Genomic DNA, 24938 nt, shown 5'->3' on the forward strand with positions numbered 1-24938 from the left:
GTGTTTTGTGAATTTGACTATGATATGCCTTGTCGATTGTCGTTTTTTGTTGAATCTAAAAGGGGTCCTCTGTGCTTCCTGAATTTTGATGTCTGAGTCTTTCCCCAGGTTAGGAAAGTTTTCTGCTGTGATTTGCTCACATAACCCTTCTACCCCTATTTCTCTCTCTTCCTCTTCTGGGACCCCTATGATTCTGATGTTATTCCTTTTTAATGAGTCACTGATTTCTCTAATTCTTAAATTGTGCTCTTTGCCTTAATCTCCCTCTTTTTTTCTGCTTCATTATTCTCTATAAGTTTGTCCTCTGTATCGCTGATTCTCTCTTCTGCCTCATCCATCCTTGCTGCCGCGGCATCCATCTGTGATTGCAGCTCTGTTACAGCATTTTTTATTTCATCCGGACTAGTTTTTACTTCTTTTATCTCCACAGAAAGGGATTCTAATCTATTTTTGACTCCAGCTAGTATTCTTATTATCGTGATTCTAAATTCTGATTCAGACATCTTGCTTGTATCTGTGTTGGTTAAATCCCTGGCTGTCGTTTCTTCGTGCTCTCTCTTTTGGGGTGAATTCCTTCGTTTTGTCATTTTGAAGGGAGAAGAGGAATTAATGAGGTAGAAAAATTTAAAAAATTAAAATTAAAAAAATATTAAAATTAAAAATTAAACACACACACACAAATCAAATAGATGATGCTAGATCCTAGGTGTGTTTTGGTCTGGGTATTGAACGTGGTTTGACAGATTAGAGAAAAAAAAGAGTGGGGGGGAAGGAAATACTTTGAGAGTTTGAAAAAATGAATGCACTGAAGTAGACTAAAATGATGGAAGTAAAATAGAATTTGAAAAAATTTATATAAAAGCAAAAAATATAGTAATAAAAATTAAATAAAAATATTCATAGAAATTGAAAGTAAAAATGAATTTTTCCTTTTTCTGTATTCCAGAAAAAGAAAAGAAACGAAAAAGAGAAAAAAGATAAAAAAAGAAAAAAAAAGGAAATCGTTTGAAAATTTGAAAAAGTGAATACACTGTAGTAGATTAAAATAAAATGATGGAAGTAAAATAGAATTTGAAAAAAATTACATAAAAGCAAAAAATACAGTAAAAAATGAAAGAAAAATATTTTTAATAAAAATCAAAAATAAAAATGAATTTTTTCTCTTTCTGTATTCAAGAAAAAGGAAAGAAGTGTAAAAGAGAAAAATAAAGAAAATTGAATAGATGGACCCGCTAACAGATTGAAGAAGGACTGAAATTACTTCGTTTTCTCTAGAAGTCAGTCTACGTAGCGCCTTATAGTCCATAAACTAAGCCGGCGGTGAGACTTGTGTTCTTGAAGAGCGAGGTTGGCCCAGTTGGCGGGAGCCCAGTGCAACGGCTCCGCTCTCCACTAGATGGCGCTGCTAGCCTCCTGGGGTGGAGTGTTATGGCCTCGAAGGTGCGTCTGCGCCTGCGCGGGAGCGGTCAAAATGGCGTCACCAGCTACCCGGTCTGTTCTCCCGGATCAGCAATGGCGCACCCGTCCTCCGTCTTCAGCTCTCCTCCGCTCCCCGCTTTTCCACTCTCCGTGACCAGGCCCCAGGCCGTACCTCGCTCCCGAGTTTTGCCTCAGACGCGGCTGTTTTCCCCGGCCCCTTACTCCCGAAGGACGGCGGCCCTGACCCGCTCCGCCCCTCCGCGGGAGGGTCTCACTGGGCAACGGCCGAATGTCGGCTGCAGCCAGGAACGCCCGCTGGACCCTGCTGCTGCCGGTGCCCCGAGACTGCGGCCCGAGGCCAGCCCGCCCCAGAAAAAGTTGGCGAGACAGTCCAGCAGCAGCGTTTCGGGGATGGTGGAAAATGGCAACACCCGTCTGGCCCCAGGCTTCACCCTCCACGACCTTGTTCCAGCACCGGCGAACGTGGCCGCCTTCCGGGGTCTGCCGGGACCAGGTGGCTTCAACAGCCTCCACCAAATGTCCTTCCGGCAGCGGAGCCGCCTTTCCCCTGTGGCCCGAGCACCTCCCGGACCCCGCTCTGTTCCTGGGGATTCGCCCTTCCCACCAGAGCCCCGCCAGGTAGGGAGCTGCGGAGGTGCGGCCTTGCGCTCCCCTCGTTTGCGGTCTTAATGGGATTTAAACCCTCTCCTTTCTGCTTTAGTCCCTGCGGCCGGTTCCCATTTTCCACTTTCTCTCCAGCTCCTTTGGGGGAGGGGGAGGGGTGCTTTTCCGTATTCTCCCCGCCCCCTCCCCCAGTCTCCGTCCTCTCTCCGCCGGCAAAAGCACCTCCCTTCCCGCGGCTTCTCGCTCCCCAAGTTCACTCGTCTGTGCCGCGTACCTGCTGAATTCTGTGGTTCAGGTTGTGCAGATTGTTGTGTTCATCCTCCAATCAGTGTTCTAGGTGTGTAGGATGGTTCAGTGTTGGTCTGGCTGTATTTTGTGGACGCGAGACACACAAAAAGCTTCCATGCTGTTCTGCCATCTTGGCTCCTCCCCCGAGTCCATGCCTTCTTTTATTTAAATAACAGCTTTATTGAGATGTAATTCACATTAAATTCATCATATCATGGTCATTATCATAAAATTCGCTCTTTAGGGTGTACAGTCCAGTGTGCCCCTCTGTATACTCACCGAGTTGCACAACTGTCACTGCAGATTTCAGGACATTGGTGTCATCCCCCCAGAGCAACCGTGTACCCGCGGCAGCACCGCCACCCCTGCCCCCAGCCCCCAGCCCCTGGCGACCGCCAGTCGGTGTCTATGGATCCACCTGCTCTGGGTGTTTTGCGTGAATGGAATCATCCACTCTGTGGTGTTTGCGACCGACTTTGTCTTGTCAACGTCCTCACGCTGTGCCCATCCCCTGTTTGTGCTGACCAGTTCACCATTGTGTGGACAGCCCACGACTTGTTTATCTGTCCTTTAGTGATGGAGATGCCGTTTTCACTTTCTGGCCGCTGTAAATAATGCTTCGTTTAATGTTTGCGTGCGCCGTGTGTGCTCTGTAGATAAATGTCTACAGTGTTCTTGGGTAGATACCTCCAAGGGGAGATGGCTGGGTTCATGGGAACTTAATGTGTAACATTTTGAGGGACTGCGGAAGTACTTTCCAAAAGGAACGCACCATTTCACATTCCCACCGGTGGTGTGCGAGGGTTCAGTTCCTCCACATCCTCGCCAACCCTTGTTACTGTCTGTCTGTTTAACTTTTAGGCATCCCAGTGGGTGCGAAGTGAAATCTCACAGTGCTTTGGATTTGCATTCCTTTGAGGTCCAATGATGTCGAGCATCTTTTTTCTATACTCATTGGCCCTTTGGGTGTCTTTGGAGAAAAGTGTACCTGTTCCTTTGCTCGTTTTTTGTTTGTTTGTTTGTTTGTTTGTTTGTGTCATTTTTTTATTTTTGAGTTGTAAGAGTTCTCTATATACTCTACATACTAGACCTCTGTCAGATCTATGATTTGCAAATACCTTCTCCAATTCCACAGAATATGTTTCCACTGTTTTTGATAGTGATAGTGGCCTCTGAGGCATAAAAGTTTTTAATGAAATCCAACTTACCAATTTTTTAAAATCACACTTTTGGTATCATGTTAAGAAACCATTACCCAATACAAGGTCATAATGACCTATTCCTATGATTTTTACCAGGGATCTTCTAGTCTGGTCTTATATTTCGACCTGTGACACATTTTGAGTTGAGTTTAGGATATGATGTGAGGTAGGGGTCCACATTCATTTTCTCGTATGCAGATGTCCAGTGGTCCTGCAACTACTGTTTGAAAAGGCTGCTCTCTCCCTGTTCAGTCACATACAGGTTTACATCTGAACTCTCAGTTCTATTCCATTGGTCTGTACGCCTGTTCTCATGCTGTCGTAAGATGTCCTGGTTTGCCGCTAGTAGCAATTTTTATAGTCTCTTTTGTCTGGGGTAAGTATAGCCACTCCGGCCCCCTTGTGGTTATTGTTTGCATATGACTTTTTAATTTTAATGTATCTTGGAGATCTTTATGTACGAAGAGTTTTCATCTATTCTACAGCTATGTAGTATTCCATTTATGGCCGTAACGTAATTTATTTATGTAAATGTCATCCTTGAAATATTGAAATCCCGGCACAGAGTAAGAGTAAGTATGGAGCCTTTGTTTTTCATTCATTCAGGCACTTTGCAGACTCTCTCCATCGAAAGTTTTGTGCTTTTCTTCAGCTCTAGGAAATGTCGTCCCGCTATGTACGAGGGAATCGTTCACTCCGTGTCTGTTTTCTCTTATGTACTTCCTGTTGCAAAATACTCTGGGTTGAGTTTTCATGTCCTCACTTATTTTCTGTGCCTTTCTCCTTTTGCTTTAGGCTTTGAGTTTTTCCTGTCTGTGTCTTCTAGAAAGTCAATCCAGCCTTCAGGTACACAACATTCAGTGTTCTGAGCATCACAGCCGCTGAACTTCTTTACTTTGACATTTAAATATTCTCGCCCTGCTGCTTCTCCTTCTTCACAGCGGCCCGCTTTCATTAAAGGGCTGCGATAGCACGTCCAATCTCTCTTTCGTTTTCTGAATGATCCTGTTCTTCCCCTTGGGGACATTGGCTTATTTGGGTTTTCGTCTTTCTTGCTGTTGATTTTCTTCAGACACCTGATGACCTGGTGGTGTTTTTCTCCTTAAAGTGGAGAACAGCTTGACTGATGCAGGAGCTCTCCTGGGTTTCTCCTCCGTGTTTTAATGTCTGTCACCCTGACAGGCCTTCCCGTGGTGGGGGTGACCCCGGCCTCTATGAAGAAGACGGGGTAAACCCACAGGGAGGCCGTGGGAGGGGGAACGTGTGGTCTGAATGAAGGCCAGATCCCCGTGTGCCCAGGACGCGACTCCTTCCCCCACACCTGGGCCCTCAGGTGTCTGTTAGGAAGGTCTGGCGTTGACTCTGCTGCGGTTTCTGTCTTAGGTGCTGCGGAGCTGGTGGGAGGCGGGGTACACCTTCGAGCCATCTCTCGGGTGGTTGGAGCTGTCCTGCCCCTGCTCCAGCTCGTCTACCGATGCGGTCCCATTGACTTGGTCTTCCAGGAAGCCACTCAAATCTGTGAGCGGCTGTGGCTCCAGTGACCATTTCTTAGCTCTAGAGGGGATTCGGGGTCTTTGCTGGATTCTTATTATCATGGGGAAGAATTTGGGGAGTGATTGAGGACAATGCACCTCCCAGTTTTACCATCTTGAGAATCGGGCGCGGGGGCCGAGGGCTACTGGGAGAGGCAGAGACAAAGAGGCGTTTGGGGAGCAGGGAGAGACTCAGACTTTGATGTCAGCGAAGGCTGTGATGTCAGTGATGTCAGAGTGACTCATTCCACTGAGGGGAGGGAACCAGAGGGCCCTGCAGGGAGGGGTGGGGCGGGTCCAGCACAGATCCTGCCCCTGCCCCGAACCAGAGCATTGCCATCCAGGGATAGCCTGGTTTCTCGTGTCTTTGCTCTCTCTTACCCAACTCCACGCTAGGAAGGTTTTTGCCTCGATGAAGCCATTATTCTGCTTAACTGGTAAACTACATTACTGGATGCAGATGGATGTGGGCCCTGACATCTTCCTCTGAAAATATGGCAAGTAAATTAGTTAATTATTGTTTTTGAATTGACATGCTATTCAGGCTTTTGATTTATAACTTAATTGTACTGCTCTAGGTGACTTCCAATTTTTAACCGGATCCATTTGAATAAACTTAGTGTTCTATCTCAGATTAGCCAAAGGAAGATTAAAAAGTAAGCTGGAGAGTTTGGTAGCTTTGTAACAATAGCATAAAATGTGGAATAATGAACTGTAAATGTGTCTAATTACATAAATAATGCATTTGTGTAATTGTCAAGTAAGGGGGTGTGCTAATGAATCAATTATTTTTAATTGTAGGATGCTTGATTGTTTCAGAAATATAATTGATCGTAATCAAGAATCAATTAAATGTTGATAGTAATTATGTTTATCAAGCTTAAATACATGACATCATTACACTGTAACTGCTTCGGGAAGAAGGAAGTGGAAGGAGGTTATCCTAAGTGAAGGAGAAAGAGCTCATATTTATGCCAGCAGCCCGGCAGCGGCGGGACTGCACGGTAATGAGGTAGGAAAGAGAAGCGAGCTCTTCGAGGCTTATCAGTTAAGGCTGCCGAAGGCAAGCTTCTCCAGCTGCGAGCTCATCGCATCCCCGGGCCGGGCGGGTTTCTGCCTGTGGGGAGCGTCTGGATCAGCGGCTTCCGAGATAGCAACCCCAGGTGCGCTGCGGGTGCGGGCTTGGGCAGGCCCTCACCCGGTATTGCTCTCGGGGAAAACCGTCTTGTGATCCGAGGATTACTTAGGCTCTAGGAAGTGTGTGTGGCCCCCACCTGTCTTGGGCGTGCGGCTCTGCTCAAGTTGACTTGAGAGGCTCGACCCTGCGAGATTCACTGCAGGTCGTCTGAGCATTCCAGAAATGACGGTTATTGTATGAGAAGCTGCTGAATTTAATGTGTGTTGGCTGTAAACACGGGCCCGTGAGCCCCTCTGTCTCTGGGACTGTGTCCCATTCCCATTCGTGTCCCTACCGCATGCCCCATAGTAGGTGCTTGACAAATGTTAGGTGAGTGATAAAAACGTTCCTCGTGATCCGTCAGCTAATCAGCATATTGGTTGCAGCTGTGCTACCTTTGTTGGCCTACCAGTTGTTGGCTTGCCCTCACGCCCTACTCATCCCTCCTTCCCTCCCTCCCTCCTTCCCTCCACTGACTCATCCATCCATCCCACCTTCCTTCCTTACATCCATCCTTCCTTCCATCTATCCTACTTTCCTTCCTTCTTTCCTTCCTTCTCTCCTTCCTTCCCTCCTTCCTTCCACCCACCTACTCATCCATCCATCCGTCCCACCTTCCTTCCATCCATCTACCCATCTATCTACCCTTCCTTCCTTCCCTCTTTCCCTCCTTCCTTCCTTCCTTCCTTCCTTCCACCCACTCACCATTGATCCCACCTTCCTTCCTTCCTTCCATTCATCTATCCATCCATCCTACCTTCCTTCCTTCCTTCCTTCCTTCCTTCCTTCCTTCCTTCCTTCCACCCACTCATCTATCCATCCATCCATCCTTCCCACCTTCTTTCCTTCCTTCCATCCACCCATCCACCCATCCATCCATCCATCTATCCTTCCTTCCTTTCTTCCTTCCTTCCCTCCTTCCTTCCTTCCCTCCTTCCTTCCTTCCCTCCTTCCTTCCTTCCACTCACTCATCCATCTATCCATCCATCCATCCATCCATCCATCCCACCTTCCTTCCTTCCCTCCTTCCACCCACCCACCCACTCATCCATCCATCCATCCCACCTTCCTTCCTTCCATCCATCCACCCACCCATCCATCTATCCTACTTACCTTCCTTCCTTCCCTCCCTCCTTCCTTCCTTCCTTCCTTCCTTCCTTCCTTCCTTCCTTCCTTCCTTCCCTCCACCCACTCATCCATCTATCCCACCTTCCTTCCTTCCATCCTTCCTTCCTTCCTTCCTTCCTTCCTTCCTTCCTTCCTTCCTTCCTCCCTCCCTGCCTCCCTCCCACCCACTCATCCATGCCATCCATCCATCAAGTACTTTCAGGAACATTCCAGAGGCTTAGGACCCATTGTTTCAGAAGGCAGAGTCGTTACCCTACCAGTACCCAGCGAATAAAGGGAAGCAGGTAACTGAATGAGTCATTGTAATAGGGTGTGACATGTGCTATGGGACAGAGGGGCCTCACTTGCCCAAGTTTGCCCAGGTGGTAGGGAGCAGAGCTGGGAACTAAAACCAGGCAGAATGATTGCCAGGCCCATCCCTTCAATAGCTGCTGGTACCCTGTCTTCAACTTGACTCTGGAAGCCCTCCTAGCTGGAGGGAGCATTGCTGCTGTCCATCTGGAAATACATACCTGTCAGCTATTGGTAATTTTCTTGTGTTATTTCTTTGATAATTTCTTCTCTCCACTCTTTTCTTTCTTTTTGGTGCTACATTAAAAAAATTTTTTTTAACATTTATTTATTATTGAGAGACAGAGAGAGACAGAGCATGAACAGGGGAGGGGCCAAGAGATGGGGAGACACAGAATATAAAGCAGGCTCCAGGCTCTGAGCTGTCAGCACAGAGCCTGATGTGGGGCTTGAACTCACAAACTGCAGATCATGACCTGAGATGAAGTTGGACGCTTAACCAACGGAGCCACCTAGGCGTCCCTCTGGTGGTACATTTTTTTTTTTTTTTTTTATATTGGATCTCCTGGGCTGATACTCTAATTTTCTTGTATTTTCATTCCAAATTTTCACCTTCTTGTTTTGTTCTACTTTGTAGTCTAAACTTACAGTATTTTCAGTGTTTGCTACTCTATTTTTCAATTTTCAAGAGTTTTTTTTTTCCTTTTCTTTGAATTTTTTAATAGCATACTGGTCTAATTTTAGAAATTCATTTTTTTCTTTTCTCCTTTTTTAAAGTTTATGTTGAGAGAGTGAGAGAAGGAGAGGGGCAGAGAGAGGGAGTCACAGAATCCCAAGCCGGCTCTGCACTGTCAGTACAGAGTCTGACACAGGGCTTGACCTTGCAAACTGTGAAGTCATGACCTGAGCTGAAGTCAAGAGTTGGACACTTGAGGGACCTCATCAAAATAAAAAGCTTCCGTACAGTGAAGGAAACAATCAGCAAAACTAAAAGCAGCCGACAGAATGGGAGAAGATATTCGCAAATGACATATTAGATAAAGGTTAGTATCTGAAATCTATAAAGAACTTCTCAAACTCAACACCCAAAAACCAAATAATCCAGTGAAGAAATGAGCAAAAGACATGAATAGACACTTCTCCAAAGAAGACATCCATATGGCCAACTGACACATGAAAAAAGGCTCCACATCACTCATCATCAGGGAAACACAAATCAAAACCACAGTGAGATACCACCTCACACCTGTCAGAATGGCTAACATTAACAACTCAGGCAACAACAGATGTTGGCGAGGATGCGGAGAAAGAGGATCTCTTTTGCATTGTTGGTGGGAACGCAAGCTGGTGCAGCCACTTGGGAAAACGGTATGGAGGTTCCTCAAAAAATTAAAAATAGAACCACCCTATGACCCAGCAATTGCACTACTAGGCATTTATCCAAGGGATACAGGTGTGCTGTTTCAAAGGCACACATGTACCCCTATGTTTATAGCAGCACTATCGACAAGAGCCAAAGTATGGAAAGAGCCCAAATGTCCCTCGATGGATGCATGGATAAAGAAGATGTGGTCTATATATACGAGGGAGTATTACTCGGCAATCAAAAAGAATGAAGTCTTGCCATTTGCAACTACGTGGATGGACTTGGAGGGTATTATGCTAAGTGAAATTAGTCAGAGAAAGACAAAAATCATATGACTTCACTCATAGGAGGACTTTAAGACACAAAACCGATGAACACAAGGGAAGGGAAAAAATAATATAAAAACGGGGGGGGGGACAAAACAGAAGAGACTCATAAATATGGAGAACAAACTGAGGGTTACGGGAGGGGTTGTGGGAGGGGGGATGGGCTAAATGGGTCAGGGGCACTAAGGAATCTACTCCTGAAATCATTGTTGCACAACATGCTAATTTGGATGTAAATTTTAAAAAATAAAAAATAATAAATTAAAAAAAAAAGAGTTGGACACTTGACCAACTGAACCACCCAGGCGCCCCTGTTCTTTTATGAGCAAATTAATTATAATTTATTCTTATGTTTTTCTTATGTTCCTATTTTTCCTTACCGCTTTGCTTTTATTTCGTTTGCTTGCTCTGGATTTGTCTGGTTTTGTTTGCTTATTTCTTTTTATGTTAGAAGCTTCCCTCAAACATTTGGCCATAGTTGACTGTTCTGCTCATACTTATGAGACTTGATGGAGGCTTTGTGTGCCTGGGCAAGGAGCTTGATGAGCGAGGGGCTTGGCTTCAGGATTCTGGGTGGGGAGCCGGGGATGTTGGCAGGCTCGGCAGGTTTTTTCCTCCAGGCTCGTTGCTTTCCCCGGAGAGAAACTCTCTAGTCTTCACCGAGGTTGTAATGCTTGAGGTTACACCCTGGAAGTGAAGTGCGGGAAGGGGGTCTGCAGGTGCCTGACCGCACTCGGTGGGGGGGGGGGGGTGCCTCCGTTCTGCCTCAGCTAATGGATTCCTCCAGCGGTCATCTGGTGCCTTCTGTCTGCTGGGCAGGCATCGGGCTTTCAGGTGGAGAGGGAAGGTGAGTGCACCAGGGAGTGGGGTGGGGTCCCCCGGAGGAGGTGGTGGGGTGAGGTCCCCTGGAGGTGGGGTGTGGGGGTCCCGCGGAGGAGGGGGACCCTGCCGGGGCTGGAGGGAGGAGCAGGGCCCCACGTGGTGGCAGCTGGACTGTCCTGAAGGAGAAGGAGAAGGGTGTTTGAGCGGGGGGGGGGGGTGAGTGCTCAGGGCAGGGGAGCAGCAGGGGTGGAGCTCCAGGCTCTGGGGGATGAGAGATGACACGGGACCGCCCGCCCAGCCTCAGCCCTGTGAGCCCAGGCAAGTCCCGAGAGGCCAGGGAAGGGGTGGGCGTCACTGCAGGAGGTGCAGGATTCGCTGGCCGGAGAGGAGGGCGCGTGGGCATTGGGCATGTGTGACCCCTGACAGGCGGGGAGGGAGTGAGCTTCACCCGCCAGCTGGGCGTGGGGCCTGCGAGAGCGGCCACGCAGCAGGGCCGCGGCCGGGAGATGCCAGCCGGCTGACGTTCCTGTGGCCCTGTGGGACTGGAGGTGTGGTGCAGGGGTGACCCGGCAGCAAACCACACGGGAGGTGTGGGGCCCCGGGCGGGCTGTTTGGGACAGAGCCTGACGGTTGGTGGGACAAAAGCAAGGCTTGTCCCAGAGCCCCCCGGGGACTCCGGTGGCCCCGGTGAGGAGGGGCGACACTGGGGGGCTCCGGCAGCACCGTTTGGTATGGCAGTGCTGGTGCCTGAACAGGCGGGGGACAGGCTGCTGCGGTCGTGCCGAGGGCCGCAAAGGGGGGCCGGCGCTCCCCTCCCGCCAAGTGCATCGGATGTTTCTGGGAATCGATCAGTCCTGAATAATGCATGAAAACCCATTTTTACGGCAGTAGGAAAGGGGATGGAAGCATCCCGTGAGGCTGCCTGGAGAGGACCAACACGTGTGAATAAAACGTGTATGAACAGCAAAGAGGAAGGTGCCCTGAGGCCACAGCCGTGGGGTGGGGGGGGCGCTGCTCTGGGACGGCGGGCCCCACCCCACTCGCTGCTTCAGGGACAGTGGGACCCAGGCGGGTACAGATGCCACGTCTGTCCCTCCGGCCTCCTCCGCCATCTGGCTGGGGCTCACCCTGGGGCTGGGCTTTCTGGGACAGTCACACGGGATGCGGTGCAGGGCCCGAGCTCCTGTGTGGCCGGGCAGCGGGCAGACCTGGGACCAGATCTGGGGGCCCCGAAGGGCGCTCCGAGCGGGCTGAGAAGGCTGGTGCGCCCTCCTATCCTTCCCCTTCCTCCGGCCCTGCCCCCCTGCTTCTGCTTTCTCATCCCCCTTCCTCTGTCCCCTCTTCCTGCTCCGCTTGTGGTCTGTTCCGGCCTTTTCCCCTTCCCTGCCTTAGAGGAAGACAGGGCTGCTGCTGTGGCCTGAGGCAATGGAGAGGCCGGCTCTGAAGTCCCAGGGCAGCCCTGCCCCACCCCCTTTCCTTCCAGCCTCTCTGGCCTCCGGCCCCCCACCAGGTTGCCTCTGCCCAGCAGGCCTGTGGGCGCCCTGGCCCTGGCCCTGGCCCGGGGGTGCTGAGCCGAATGGCTCTGGCCAAGCAGAATGAAGCCGCCGAGCGAGCGACTTCACAAGAAAGGCCCTCGTTTTCCTTTTATTGCATGAATTTCCAGCCTCTGCCTGTCGTGGGCTGTGCTGACTTTGATGGAACGTGGTGCATCGACTGGCATTTACAGCTGGGTTTTCGGTGTGGGGCTGGCTTATTACTTTGTTTGGTAGCCTCTTGGGAGATGTGGGGTAGCCTCTTTGTGGCCAGACATTCTGAATAAGTTCTCTAATTTCCGTGAGGGATGTTTGCCCTAACCCTGGCTTGCGGCTTGCGTGCTAATAAAGGCTTGCGTGCTAATAAAGGCATAGAGTTGCTGTTTCAGTGAGCCACCCGGAAAACCCGCACCGGCTTCTCTCGGGGAGTGTGGTCTCCAGTGCAGTGCAGCCTGACCCGTGTGCACTGAAGGCTAATAGATACAGTGTTGGAGGAAGGTTCCAGGGATGCCGACTGCCTGGTCACCTAGACCCGTGCTTTCCGATGCTTTAAAAATGAAGCCTCCTTTATAATCTTAAAAACGTTCAGAGTCCCCTGGTTCCCCCCCAATATCACTGGTTTTCTTTTAATGCTTGTCAATTGAGAAAAAAGCATAATTAAAACTACTGTGCGTGTATTTACAGTTTTTAAACGGATTCGTGTTTTATGAAATATAGTGGCGTCTGGGCACATCTGAAAGCAGTCTGTGATTTAGCCTCAAGCCAACTCCTGGCATCGCACCGATTAGCGGAGCCCCCCCCACCCCTCCCCCGGAAGCTCGAGGTCCCCGAGGGTGTGATGTCTCTGAAACCTGTGGGTTGGGGTCTGTGGCTCTGGAGTCTGGGGGCTCTCCCTAAACTAACAGGGAGCCTTGCGTGTGGATTTCGGTTTGTTTCTCCTGCTTCCCCCAGCAAGCTTCCCGTGCTGAGCCGTACTCCACGCTGCCGTCCCTGGCCTGAGGGGCACCACGGGAGACGGTGCTTCTGAGCCTGTGTGCCGTAGGAAGCTGTCGAGGTGCTGTGGTTGCGTGGCTAGGGGCGGGGTTGCGGGTTGCCAGCAATAGTAGCCTATCCTGGCTGAACTGGGTGGAAAGGAGCTTATTAAACAACCCCACCCCCACATGAAACAACCATCAATTTGGGCAGCGTTTATGGGACGACGGAGCGACGGAGCTCAGGCACAGACAACATTCAGTGCAAGACCGTGGCCCCATGGGAGGGGAAACTGGCGAGCTCTGCGCCATGATTGCTGTAGCTCTTGGCCTGGTTAGAATTCCCCACCTGGGCACAGAAAACAGAAGTCCGAGGAGTTTGGCAACCCCGCTGAGCGGAAGAAGCAAAGGTCAGAACGGGGGGGGGGGGGGGGGGGGGCGGGGGGGGGGCAGAGCCGGCACGGGGGAGGGGGCTGTGCACAGGGAGCCTGGGGTCCACATGTGGGCTCTCCGGGAGCACGCGGGCCGCGTCTGGGCTGTGTGTGCCCAGGCTGGGCTGTATGGGGCCCACCGGCGAGTGGCTGCTGTGGGGTTAAGGGCCGACAGAGATAGTAGAGGCCACATAGGGCTGGTGACATCCGGGCCCCAACAGAGTAGACAGACACTGTCAGCACCTCAGTAGCACCCTCTGCATTCAGCCCACAGGAGCGAAGAGATAAAAAGCATTCCCTGGAGTCAGGCCTATCCTAGATCTTCCTTAAGTGTAAATCCAAGCCCTGGCAAGACTGGCGGACGTGGAATTTGGAGGCTGAGTCTTGTCAAATTACAGAGTTTGGGAAAAGTAAACATGAAAATGAAAGAAAACAACAAAAGTGTGCATTCATTCAAGGTGAGTAGCCAATGAATGAACTACCTAATAGAATAAAAATGAGCACTTTTTGGAAGAAGATAACAGAACACAGAAAGCATATAATGTCTCTTCAACAAGGGCCAGTATACAGACAACAGGAAATGTGACCCGAGTCAAGAAAAGAGCCATTAAAGGAAGCAGACAGCATAGCCAAGTGTTGGATTCATTGGAAAAAGATGATAAAGCAGCCCTTACAAATGTGTTTAAGATTCCAAAGTAAAACATATGTAAGGAATTAAGGGAAAATATCATCTCCATGAGTTCCTAGATAGGGAATCCCAGCAGAGAAATAAAACTAGAGAAAAACCAAATGGAGATTCTCTAGAACTGAAGAGTACAATGCCTGAAATAAAAAATGCATGGGCTCCACATCAAATAGAAGAGTTCGGGAGAAAATGTCTGTCTAAAGTTCAAGTCTAAGCTTGAAGACAAATCAATAGAATTTATCCAATTTGAAGGTGAGAGAGAAAAAAAATGGCTGAAGAAAAATCATCTCGTATACAGGGAGAGTCTCTTAAAAATATGTGATATAAGGCAGAAAACAATATTTAAAGAAGTAATTTAGCTGAAGAATTCCAAATTTGGTGGCTAACTTAAAATTAGAGATTTAGAAAGCTCAGCCAACCCCAAGCAGGTTAAATACAAAGAAAACCACAACTCTGCATATCATTACCAAATTTCTGAAAACCAAAGGTAAGGGGAAAATCCTGTAAGCAGCCGAAAACCCAGAAAACAAGCAAAAAGATGTGGGGTGGGGGCAATGATAAAAATGATGCTCATCTTCTTATGAAATATTAAGAAGTCTGGAAAACCTTAGAAGAACACGTTTTACGTGTTGGAAGAAAAAAAATGCTCTGTGTCCAGAATTTTCCATTGAATGAAATATCTCTCAAACATGTAAGTGAAATAAAGTCATCTACAGAAAAACAGAAAACTGAGAGAATTTGTACCTGCACTACAGGAAATTTTAAAGGAAATCCCTCAGATTGAAGGTGAAAAAAAAATACGAATTTACAGGAATTCTCACAAAGGAGAGCGTCAGAACTAGAAGTAAGTAAACATAAATTGTTTTCTCTCCTCATAATTTCCTTGGAGGACAACTGACTGCTCAAGAGAAAATAATGGCAGCGTAAGGGGAAGTTTCTAAGGTACACGGCACGAAGGCTGAAGACCACGGGCGGTTGAGTGGGAGGGTCAGTGCCGCGACGCGGTAGGACAAGAGTGGGGTCTGAAGTGGGGCCGTGAAGAGTCAGGCGGGAAGCAGAAGGCACAAGATGTTACAGCATCGACTCTAAATGGACTGTGGTCATTTAAGGATGGACATTGTTCTAGAGCAACAATGAAAAGTAATTGGAAAAGAAAGGAAAGAAGCTAATAATAGAGGCTACAAAATGAAATCCTGAGAAACATTCGATTAACGCAAACGAAGGCAGGAAAGAAGCAAAAGGAGGGACAAAGACGTAGGAAGGGCCACATGAAACCCAACCACGTAGAGAATTACTTTAAATTTAGTTGGACCCAATTAATTCTAATTAAAAGGCAGAAGTTGTCAGGTTGGATTAAAAAAGCAACCTCCAGTTACGTGCTATTTACAAAAGATGCACTTCAAAGTTAAAGACACAAATAGTTTGATGTAAAAGAGTAAGTCACACTGTGAACAGGAAGCATAGAGAAGCTGTCACTGCTCTGTCAGCACCAGACAAAGCGGACTTGCAGACAGAGAGTGTTCTAGGAGGTTGGAGGCCTGCTTTGTACTGGTAAGCGGTCAGGGCACGCGGGGCACAGAGCAAGCCAGGTGTGCAGGGGCCTGGGCACCACCTTCAAAATTCATGATGCAAAAAAGCACCAATTCTGATACATCCACCATCGCCATCAGAGGCCGTTAACTTTGTAACACTTTTGTGTCTGGACATTATCCGCCAATTCCATGTCCTTGGCATTCACAGAACACCACACTCTACACGACACTAAGTGTTCACTGAGACACACTGGTCTACAGAAAGTGTCAATAATTTGTTTAAAAATTAATATGTAACAGAGAATGTCTTCTGGCTAAAACAGATCTCAGTTTGAAGAAAAAAAAAACCCAATAGAATATCTAGAAAGTCTCAAAACTGCTGGCAATAAAGTAGGCTTCTAAGTAGCGCCTGGGTCAAAGAAGAAACCACTTGGAAACTAGAAAGCTTACTAATAAAAATGACAACCAAAATTTGTGTGAAATGGCTGAAGGGGGCCAGAGGGGGTACTTACGGCTTTAAATGCATATTTTATGGGGCGCCTGGGTGGCTCAGTCGGCTGAGCGTCCGACTTCGGCTCGGGTCATGATCTCACAGCTCGTGAGTTGGAGCCCCGCGTCGGGCTCTGTGCTGACAGCTCAGAGCCTGGACCCTGCTTCAGATTCTGTGTCTCCCTCTCTCTCTGCCCCTAACCCACTCACATTCTGTCTCTGTCTCTCTCAAAAATAAATAAACATTAAAAAAAATTTTAAATGCATATTTTATGAGAAGAAAGGTTAAAATCAGTGATCTAAGTTTTCTCCATTAGATGCTAGAAACAGAAAAGCAAGTTAAATCCAAATAATCCGAGTGTAACAATAATAAATATCTGTGCAAAATCAGTACAATAGAACTATAGCAGACAATAGACTAAGTAAAGAGAGTCAAACACAGGTTCTTTGGAAATATTAACAAAATTGTTAAATCTCTAGGAAGGAAAATAAAGACAATGAGAACACACATTACAAATATTAGAAAGGAACACTGGAATATCACTACATATTCTACAGATGATTTTAAGTAGGAAACTATGACAGCCTACTTTATGAAGATAAATTTTGTGACTTAGGTAAAATGGAAACATTTCTGAAAAGCAGAACTTAACAAAACTGACTCAAGAAGAAATTAACAGTCTGAATAGCCCTATAGTTAATAAAGATTGGAATAACCAACATCTTTCTATGGAGAAAACACTGGACCCAGATGGCTTTATTAATTACATCAAATTCTTACAGAAAATGAAATCTCAACAATCTTACACAAACTCTTTCGGAAAGCAGAGGAAGCCTGAAAATTTTCTGACACATTTGGTGAGGCCAGTATTAATCTGATATCAATACCCAGTTAAAGATTGTCTAAGAAAAGTACAGACCTATGTCGTCATGAAAATGAACAAAAAATATCAGGAATATTCTGACGTTCAATCTAGTAGTATATAAAAAGTAAATCACAGGGTTATTAAGTGGGGTCTGTCTCTGGAATGCAGGTGTGGGTTCAACATAAGAAAATCCACCAGTGTGGGTTCCCACTGGGGAGTAGAAGCCTAACCTGCGGAAACTAAACCTGCAATAGACTAAAATTTCTGGAGGGAAAAATAACTACACGAATGCTGTGAAGAGTGAGCAAACCAGGTGGTTTTTGGGTAGGTGTCAAAACCTGGAAGATGGTCCTTGCTGAGGGTGGGGGAGGCCCAGAGGTTGGACCCCAGGGCCCCGGGCTCGCTCGCATGGCCGTGTGCAGAAGCACTGTGTTGGCCCCTGCTCCACACCCTGGATGGGATTCGAGCTCCCGCACAGGGTGACGGTTTCTTGGTGGCCCGGCTGCTGCTCCTGGTGGCCGCGAGGGACACGTGTCGGTGTGTCTGTGCACTCGCCTGCCATCCCCGTGGCTCCAGGTGCCCTGTAGAGGGTCCGGCTCATTCTTGGGCTCGGCCACATCTCATTTCCTTCCTACTCGCTGTGCCAGCTGACCCGTGGCCCCTTTTTCTGGGCCTTCTTTTGCTTTTTCTCTGTTGTCCCTGTCCTGCTTTGTTTTGTTCCAAATTCCAGAAGTTCCTTCTTGGCGAGGCCTTGTCCAGAGAGTCCTAGATGATGGGTGTGAGCCTCTGGCCGGCCGGTCTGTCCTCGAGCAGACCCCGCCCAGTGCCGTGGGGCGGGAGGAAGTGCATCCAGTCCCAGCTGCCCTGCCGGGGCCTGTCGGACGAGGCCTGTCGGACACGTCTCCCGTCTCTGCTTTTTCCTCATGGTGCTATGGTCACCACATGTGGTGGATGCAGTGGGTGGGACTTGGATTGTGGGGTCTGTGGGAAGACCTTCTAGGGTGGGTTGAAATGTGTCCCCAGAAAACATGTTCAAGTCTAAGTGCCAGTCCCTGTGTCTGTGACCCGATTTAGAACAGGGTCTTTGCGGATGTCATTCGCTTGGGGGCCTCAAGATGAGATTATCCCTCAGTCCCAAGAGAAGAGAAGGAGATTGGACAGGAGACCGAGGTTGGAGTGACCACTGCCAGCCAGGCCACACCAAGGACGCTGGCAAAGGCATGGGGCGGGTTCTCCCCTGGATGCCCTGGAAAGACTCGGCCCTGCCCATCCCTGCCTTCTGGCCTCTAGGACTGGGGGGAAGGTGGGGGATGAGTTTCTGTGGTTTTAGCTGCTAAGTTGGTGGTGCCAGGAAACTAGTGTGTCAGTGGCTGCTGCCTGTTGGGGCAGCTCTCACCGGGTGCCCCACACCCCGTGGTTCACAGACGTCTTGTCGGGGTGGCTCTCCCTGGGTCCCCCAGAGCTTGAGGCTCATCGATCTCCCATCAGGCAGGCAGCTGTGTCTCCAGGCTCTGGAGGCTGGAAGTGCGGGATCAGGTACCGGCAGACCTGGTGTCTGGGGACAAGGGCCCTTTCTCGCTGTCCCCTCATGTGGGTTGGGGGTGGGAGCTCTTGGGGTCTTTTCTAAGGACTGATCCTCAGAAGGGGACCGATCCCCTTCACGGGGGCTCCACCCTCTTGACCTGATCGCCCCCACATCCTGCCTCCTAAAACCATCACCCTGGGTGTTGGGTTCCGACTTGTGACGTCTATGGGGACACAACATCCAGTCTAAAGCACCTGGTCTGATTTAGAGTGTTAGCTGCGGTTTTGGTTCCGCCATCGAGGTCCCACACCTGCCTTTTATAGGGACATTTGAGGAAGAAGCTGCAAAACTCTGCCGTCACTGCCACCATGGCCTCAGATTCGGTTCACTCGCCGCCTCGTGCAGTGTGGACCCCCTCCTCCAGCCTCTGCCTCCCCATCCCCTGCAGACGGCGTCTGGCCCCCTGCTGCCACTCTGGCCGTCACTGTGGTCCTGGGCTGCCCCCTGCCCCGGAAGCTGGGTCCCCTGCACCCCGAACCTGCATCTCCCCCCGCTTCATTCATTTGTGGTTTTGTCTACCCACCTTTTCATGGCAGAGCTCGGTGGTCTTCGTTGCTGCGTGTCCGGAAATGCCTTTATTTCCACGGCGCTGGTTTTGCTGGTTGAAGAAATCACACCAGAGGCAGTGTTCTGTCATTGTCCAGAACCAGTGCTGGGGACACCCAGACAGTCCCGTGCTCGTTCTCTGTATGTGATCCATTTTTCCTGTCTGGAGGCCTTTAGTGGGCCCCTCATCACGGCCATGGGCACTTCGTGGACCTCTGGGGGCATAGGGGACATTTCTTGTCTTACTTCTGTGGCTATCTGAAGGTAGACTTTCCGGTTGTCCTAACTCTTTTCTTTCTTTCTTCTTTCTAAAAATATTTATTTGCTTGTGGGCGAGCACAAGTGGGGGAGGGGCAGAGAGGGGGTACGAGGATGGTCTGTGGGCTCTGTGCCGAGGGCTGTAGCAGCAAGCCCGACACGGGGCTCGAACTCACGAACCAGGAGATCGTGACCTGAGCTGAATTCGGATGCTCGACCGGCCGAGCCCCCCAGGCGCCCGTGTCCTGGGAGTCGGACACAGGACGTCCTGTCCTTCCAAATTGTTAACGTCTTCCCTGCTGTCTCTCATCTCTTGCAGATTTCAGTCCTTCATTTCCTAGTTTGTCCTTCGGATTTTTAATTTCACCTCTCTTAATTTTAATTTTAAAGAGACCTCTCTCTTCCTTGTTTTCTAGAATTCTAGCATTTTTTTGTTTAATGAATTCATTAACCTGAGAGTATTTCTTCTGTGTCATTTTTTTCCTGTTTTTTTTTTTCTGTGTTATTATCTGTTTCCTTCAGATTCCTTTTCCGCCTTTGTTTCTTCTGCCCTCTATCTTGTGCTTGGCTGTCTGCCCGAGCTCGCAGCGACGGGCTGGGGGGCCAGAGGCGCCTGGCGTGGCTGGGGTGTGCCCGCGGGCCGACTACAGTGCGGCTGTGGGGGGCGGGGGGCATTCGTGTACAGAGACGCTCTCCCCGGGGCCCGGTGATCGCCAGCACAGGCCTCTGCCTGCCGGGGCTCAACCTGGCACCGCAGGGGCTTGGTGGGGTGGGGACAGAAGTGAGGGGTGGCCTGAGAGACCCAGCCTCCCGTGTGCCGTGCTGTTCAACGCTCATGAGGACCTGGCCTCGCCCCACCTCTGAGGGTCCCTCATGCCCCCTGTCTGGGCCCCACGTGTTAGATTGCTCTGGGGAGCGAGTCCCTGGCGTGCGGTCGGGGAGGGGGGGCTCATCCGTGAATCTGCAGGCCCTGCTGGTCATCCTCCTGTTCCATCCACGAATCTCGGCACCCCCGTCTCTGACCTCACTCCTCATGCCCGCGACCACCGGCTCCCAGCTCGCCCGGAGTGTTCTCCCGGGTTCCCTGGGTGCCCGAGGCAGGAGCGGCTGGTGCAGCGGCCTTGGCTTCGAGAAGTCTCGTGTCCTCCCCCGCCCACTTCCGGTTCTTACGTCATCTGTGGGCTGTCTTGTATCTACTCACCCTCTGCGTCTGTTTTTCTGGTCTTGTGTGTTTATACGTTTTAGTTCCTACACGGTTTTTCATGGGTTAGGGCCAGATGGAAGCCTTGATGTTTAAATTGCACGGTTATATTCTGTGTCTTACTGGGGAGCCTCCTTAGGTCCCGCCTAGAGACGGGCAGGCGTGTGGTGGGCACCCCGTGCTGGGCCAATGGTCTACAGTCATCGGGCCTGGAGCCATCAAGCAGGAGTGTGGTGGGCACCCCGGGTCAGGCCAATGGTCTGCAGTCATCGGCCTGGAGCCATCTTAGTGGAGTGAGCGTGTCCCCCACCCACCTCAAGATCAGGTGCTTAGCCATTCAAGACCTAAATCCTAGGGAGCACTTTCCCTGGGCAGACAGGGCCACAGGGACAAGATGCCTGGACCGTGACCCTGGTCACAGTGGAGCCCACGTCCTCAGCTTTGGGGTCCACCCAGACTGGCCAAAGATGGCATCCATTGTCCCAACGCCCTTGTGTGGACTCAAGGTGACCAACAGTGAGGAAAACGCTTGCCCGGTGCCCAACACACGGGCCACCCTCAGCCAATTCTGGCTTCAGCTGGTTCCCTGCGGACCAGAGGAAGTTAGGTGCCCGCACGCAGCGTGGAGGGTGATGATCACAAGAGGCCCGGGGTGCTGCTGGGGTCATGCATGCGTGCACACAATCCCTCCCAGACTCTGAGCCCCCAAGAGCATAAGCCAAGGGTGCTTTCCCATGATGCATCAGTCCCACCTCATCCCAGCCACCGGGAGGGGTCTCTCCCTCCACCCGGACCGGGTGGTCAGCCTGGGGGTGCAGTGGGGGCTCACCATGGTGAGGGGTGGGGGAAGTGGAGGGAGAGCCCCCAGACAGGGCTCGAGAGACTGTTCTGTCCCCGTCCGGGGAGACGCGGGCCACATGGTGGCCTCTCGGTTGCTCACCAAGTTATCCTGATAGCTTTCTCTTTGTTACAGAATTTGCCACAGGAACTAGATTCCTTATGGTGAAAATGATGTTTATTCTCCGTGAAGGTTAAGAAAAACAGCCCTTGAGATGGAATGGGCTTTTGTCAGAGAACCGTAGTTTTTTAACGAACAGGATTATGTTTATACAATTGTGCATTTTGTGTGCACAGTTTTCAAAAAGGAGTGAGGACTGTTCAGAGTAAAATGAAATCCTTTAATTAGAAAGCACTTGGAAACGCAGAATAGAAATAATACCACACTCGCAGCTCTGGGGAGTCTCCTCGGAGGGCCTAATAACATGTGTGTAGACTGCTGGGTTTCTGCTGAAAATAAGCTTCCTGTGTGGGAGCTGCAGGCCAGGACGCTTTGGAAGGACGAAGTGTGCCCGAGCCCGCACAAGCACAGCACGTCCCTGGGGGGCCCGCGTTCCTGCCTGGCCCCCTGATCTGGTGCAGGGGGCCTCCAGGCCACGCTGGGGGAACAGACGTTTGGGGCAATGAGGGGAGGCTTCTGTGGCTTGGAAGAGACAGTGGCTGTGAGGGGAGATGGGGTCCTGGACCGATGGGGTCGGGCCGGCCGGGGGACGCTCTAGGCTAACGGGACCCAAAGGGAAAGTGACGACTCAAGACAACAGCGATTCTCCGGATCAGTGGTTCTCAGCGGGATGACTCAGCCCCCTCCAGCGGGATGACTCAGCCCCCTCGGCGACATCTGCAGACGTTTTCAATTGTCATGGCTTCAGGCAGGTGCTGCTGGAGACAATAGGAGAGGCCGGGGATGCTGCTGGGGGGGGGTGGTCACCAGGTCTACCTGTCACTAATGCCGCAGCCGAGGAATTCCCGTGCGAAGCCCAGAACTCTGGACTTCCTGTCCAGTGTCTTTGCTTCAGGTTTCTACGTTTGCCGATGACCTAGCTGGAAAAACTTGGGGGGCAAGTGGTGTGGTTCCGGGTGCAGTGCCGGTGTAGCCGACTGGGTCGGAGTTGTGCACAGACTCCTGACGGAGATGCCGCCGTGTGGTTGGGAGCTGCGTGGTCCCTCCTGGGCCCGGAGCTGGCGGACTTTCAGGGCTTTACCCCACGCAGCCAGGGCAGGTCGTACAAGAAGACATTGATTTCCCTCTCCTGGTTTATGGGATGTGGAAAGATGCGTCTCTATCAGCCAAGCACCCGCACCTTGGTCTTGTTTCAAAGACTGTAAATGTGAAAACAGCCCAGGAGGGGGTCACGTGGAGGTTCTTATTAACCTCTTATCCCTTCCTGTGAATGAGGCTATCGATTCCAGACCATATTGATCATTGGCTGAAACCAGAGGGACTTCCATATTGATCATCGGCCAGAAGGTTCTGAAGATTGGACAGACAGCCGTGCTGAGTGTGGGGCCTGCTTGGCAGGAGGAGGGAAGGAGGGGGACCGAGGGTCCGGGAGGTGTGAGGCCGGCAGCACTTGGAGGTGGAGCGGAGGGCAGCCCCTGGGGAAGGGACGCTGTTCTGGGCACCGCGCTCAGGCTGGTCGTGGGCCCCGGCGGGACTAGGAAAACAGCAGGAGCTTCCAGGAGGCAGAGTCATGTATGGCGGGAGCTCTTCGATGGTCTGTGCTCCACGAAGCAGGAACTCTCGGTCACAGAGGAAGCTACTGAAGATTCTGGGGAGGAGCATCGCGTGTGTAGACCGGAGGCTTCTCAGGATCCATCGTTCTCTGGAAGTCAGTCATTCTAGAACACCGACAACTCCAGAAAGGAGGCAGAGATCCAGTGACTCCGCTGACGGGTCCTGTCAGAGCGACCTTCACAGTATGTTCCAGACCCCACCAACCCGCACAGCCCCATGGCCACCCCTCCCGTCTGCCATCACTGTCTCTGTCTGGACACGGCCGTGGCCCCAGATGGCCTCCGTCTGGGCCCCTTTTCCAGTCTGTTCTCTGAAGAGCAGGATAACCTTTCAAATCATATTTTTGCTCACATCTGTATTGTTCATAACGTATGGCGGCCCCCGTCACACCTCGAGGGAACGAGAGGCTGTACATGGTTTGCAAGACCCCCCCTGCTTCCTCCCGGGCTGTCGTCCTGGCTGAACGGACGATGCTGTTACCTGAGGACGCTGCGACACTGACACCGTCCGGCCAGAGGCTCTTCCCTCTTGGTGTGGCTGCTGCTGGAAAGTTCTCTCCTGTCCGGGCACAGCTCATCTCACTCTCTGAATGCCGTCTCTTTTGGGGGATTTTCCATCTAGAAATCTCTGTAACTCTCTCAACTCTTACACTCCTTTATTCTGTATTATCACCACTTGGAATTACATTGTTTATTTATTTGCTTGCTCTTGCCTAGTTCCCCACTAAATCGTAGGCCCCACGTTGGCAGGGGCTCTGTCATTTCTGTCTGTCCTCTTAGTGACGAGGACAGTGCCTACATTAGCATTAGCACTAAGTCAACATTTGTTAAGTAAATGCCCGAGTCATCAGCAGAGGGACCAGGAAAAGAAATACACAAATTAACTTAAGGAATGAAATTTAATTAATAAATTTAATAAAACAAAATCATAAAGCTTCAACGATACGTTTAATAACATAAAATGAATGTTGTCAAAATGCTTAGATAGGCAGGGGTCCACAGCAGACGCTTGGTTACCAGAGGTTAAGTCAGTTCCACAACGGTCGACCTGAAGCACAGGGTGGGAAGGGCCCTCTGAGTGGTTGGGACTCCACTTTATGAGAAGCAGAACGCACAGAAGTGAGGTGGCCCGGACCTTGGAGAAGACAGGGCTCCCGGAGAACTGGCCGTTGGTGCTGGGAGCCTCTGGTCCCCGTTGGCAGGTGTGCGTCAGGACACGTGGCCGGAGACGGGCTTCGCAGTGCCTGACAAAGGTGGCCGGGAAGCAAACAGCGGGACGTTGCATCCGCGTGGCAGTTCTGGCGTGGCCTGTCGGCCAGGAGCTCTGAGCGCTGCAGGCACGTGTCTGGGATGCTCCCGCAGGACGGCCACCTCCAGGATCAGCAGCAGAGGGGCAGACGCCCGTCTTTGTTTACACGTGTCCCCAGGTGGCAGGGGCACGGCCCGTCGGCCCAGGATCCGCACGTTGCCGGTGGCCGGGCCTGCAGATTCCCGGGCAAGTGTTCTCAGGGAGGGTGGCCTGCAGTGAACAGTCGGGCCAGAGGGCACGCAGAGTGTTTTTAAATGAAGAGTAAATCGTGCTCAAAATTTTAAAAACTCAGGTCTACCTTCAAAGAGAAAAAAAAAGGGTTTTACTTCTCTTCCTACACCTTTCCTGTAAATTTTTTTTTTTTTTTTACCTGTAATTACTCAGAATGTGGTCATGTGCTGAATACATTGTACTTGATAAATGACTCTCGGTTGGTTGGATAGGAAGATGTCACGGGTGCAAAGGAGTGAGCAAAAAAAACGCCCGCGAGGAGAGCCTTCACCCCGCATCCGGGCCACGCAGAAACGTCAGGGGCTTCTGCGGAGGGGACGTGAAGCAGCGAGGCTTGTCTGTTGCTCCTGGGCTGTGCTGCCTTCCAGGTGGGGCCCTCGGGCCCCCGCAGCCCAGGTGAGATGCGGACCAAGCCCTCGTTCCCAACGCTCACGGACCAGAGCGTTGGAGGCCGTGACAGTCTCGTGGCGGGGTTCCTGACCATCCTGCGGCTTGTGAAGGAGACTGGGGAGGCACTGAGGTCCTGTTCGTGGGAAGGCGTGAGGTCCGGGCTCAG

General features: G+C 50.7%; 1 protein-coding gene across 3 annotated transcripts in view; it reads left to right on the plus strand.

Annotated features, from left to right (window-relative positions):
• LOC123384650 overlaps positions 1-24938 on the plus strand; it is a 102635-nt gene that overhangs the window by 7865 nt on the left and 69832 nt on the right. For 2 of the 3 annotated variants that reach the window (XM_045055032.1, XM_045055034.1), the window contains exon 2: positions 1178-2058. In XM_045055032.1, the coding sequence (XP_044910967.1) occupies positions 1429-2058 (630 nt within the window). In that variant the 5' untranslated portion in view covers positions 1178-1428. Of the gene's footprint in view, positions 1-1177; positions 2059-5461; positions 6802-24938 lie in introns of those variants that run through there. The other variant, XM_045055033.1, reaches the window with a different exon arrangement.

Source organism: Felis catus, chromosome A3, assembly GCF_018350175.1.
Source record: "Felis catus isolate Fca126 chromosome A3, F.catus_Fca126_mat1.0, whole genome shotgun sequence".
Lineage (NCBI taxonomy): Eukaryota > Metazoa > Chordata > Mammalia > Carnivora > Felidae > Felis > Felis catus.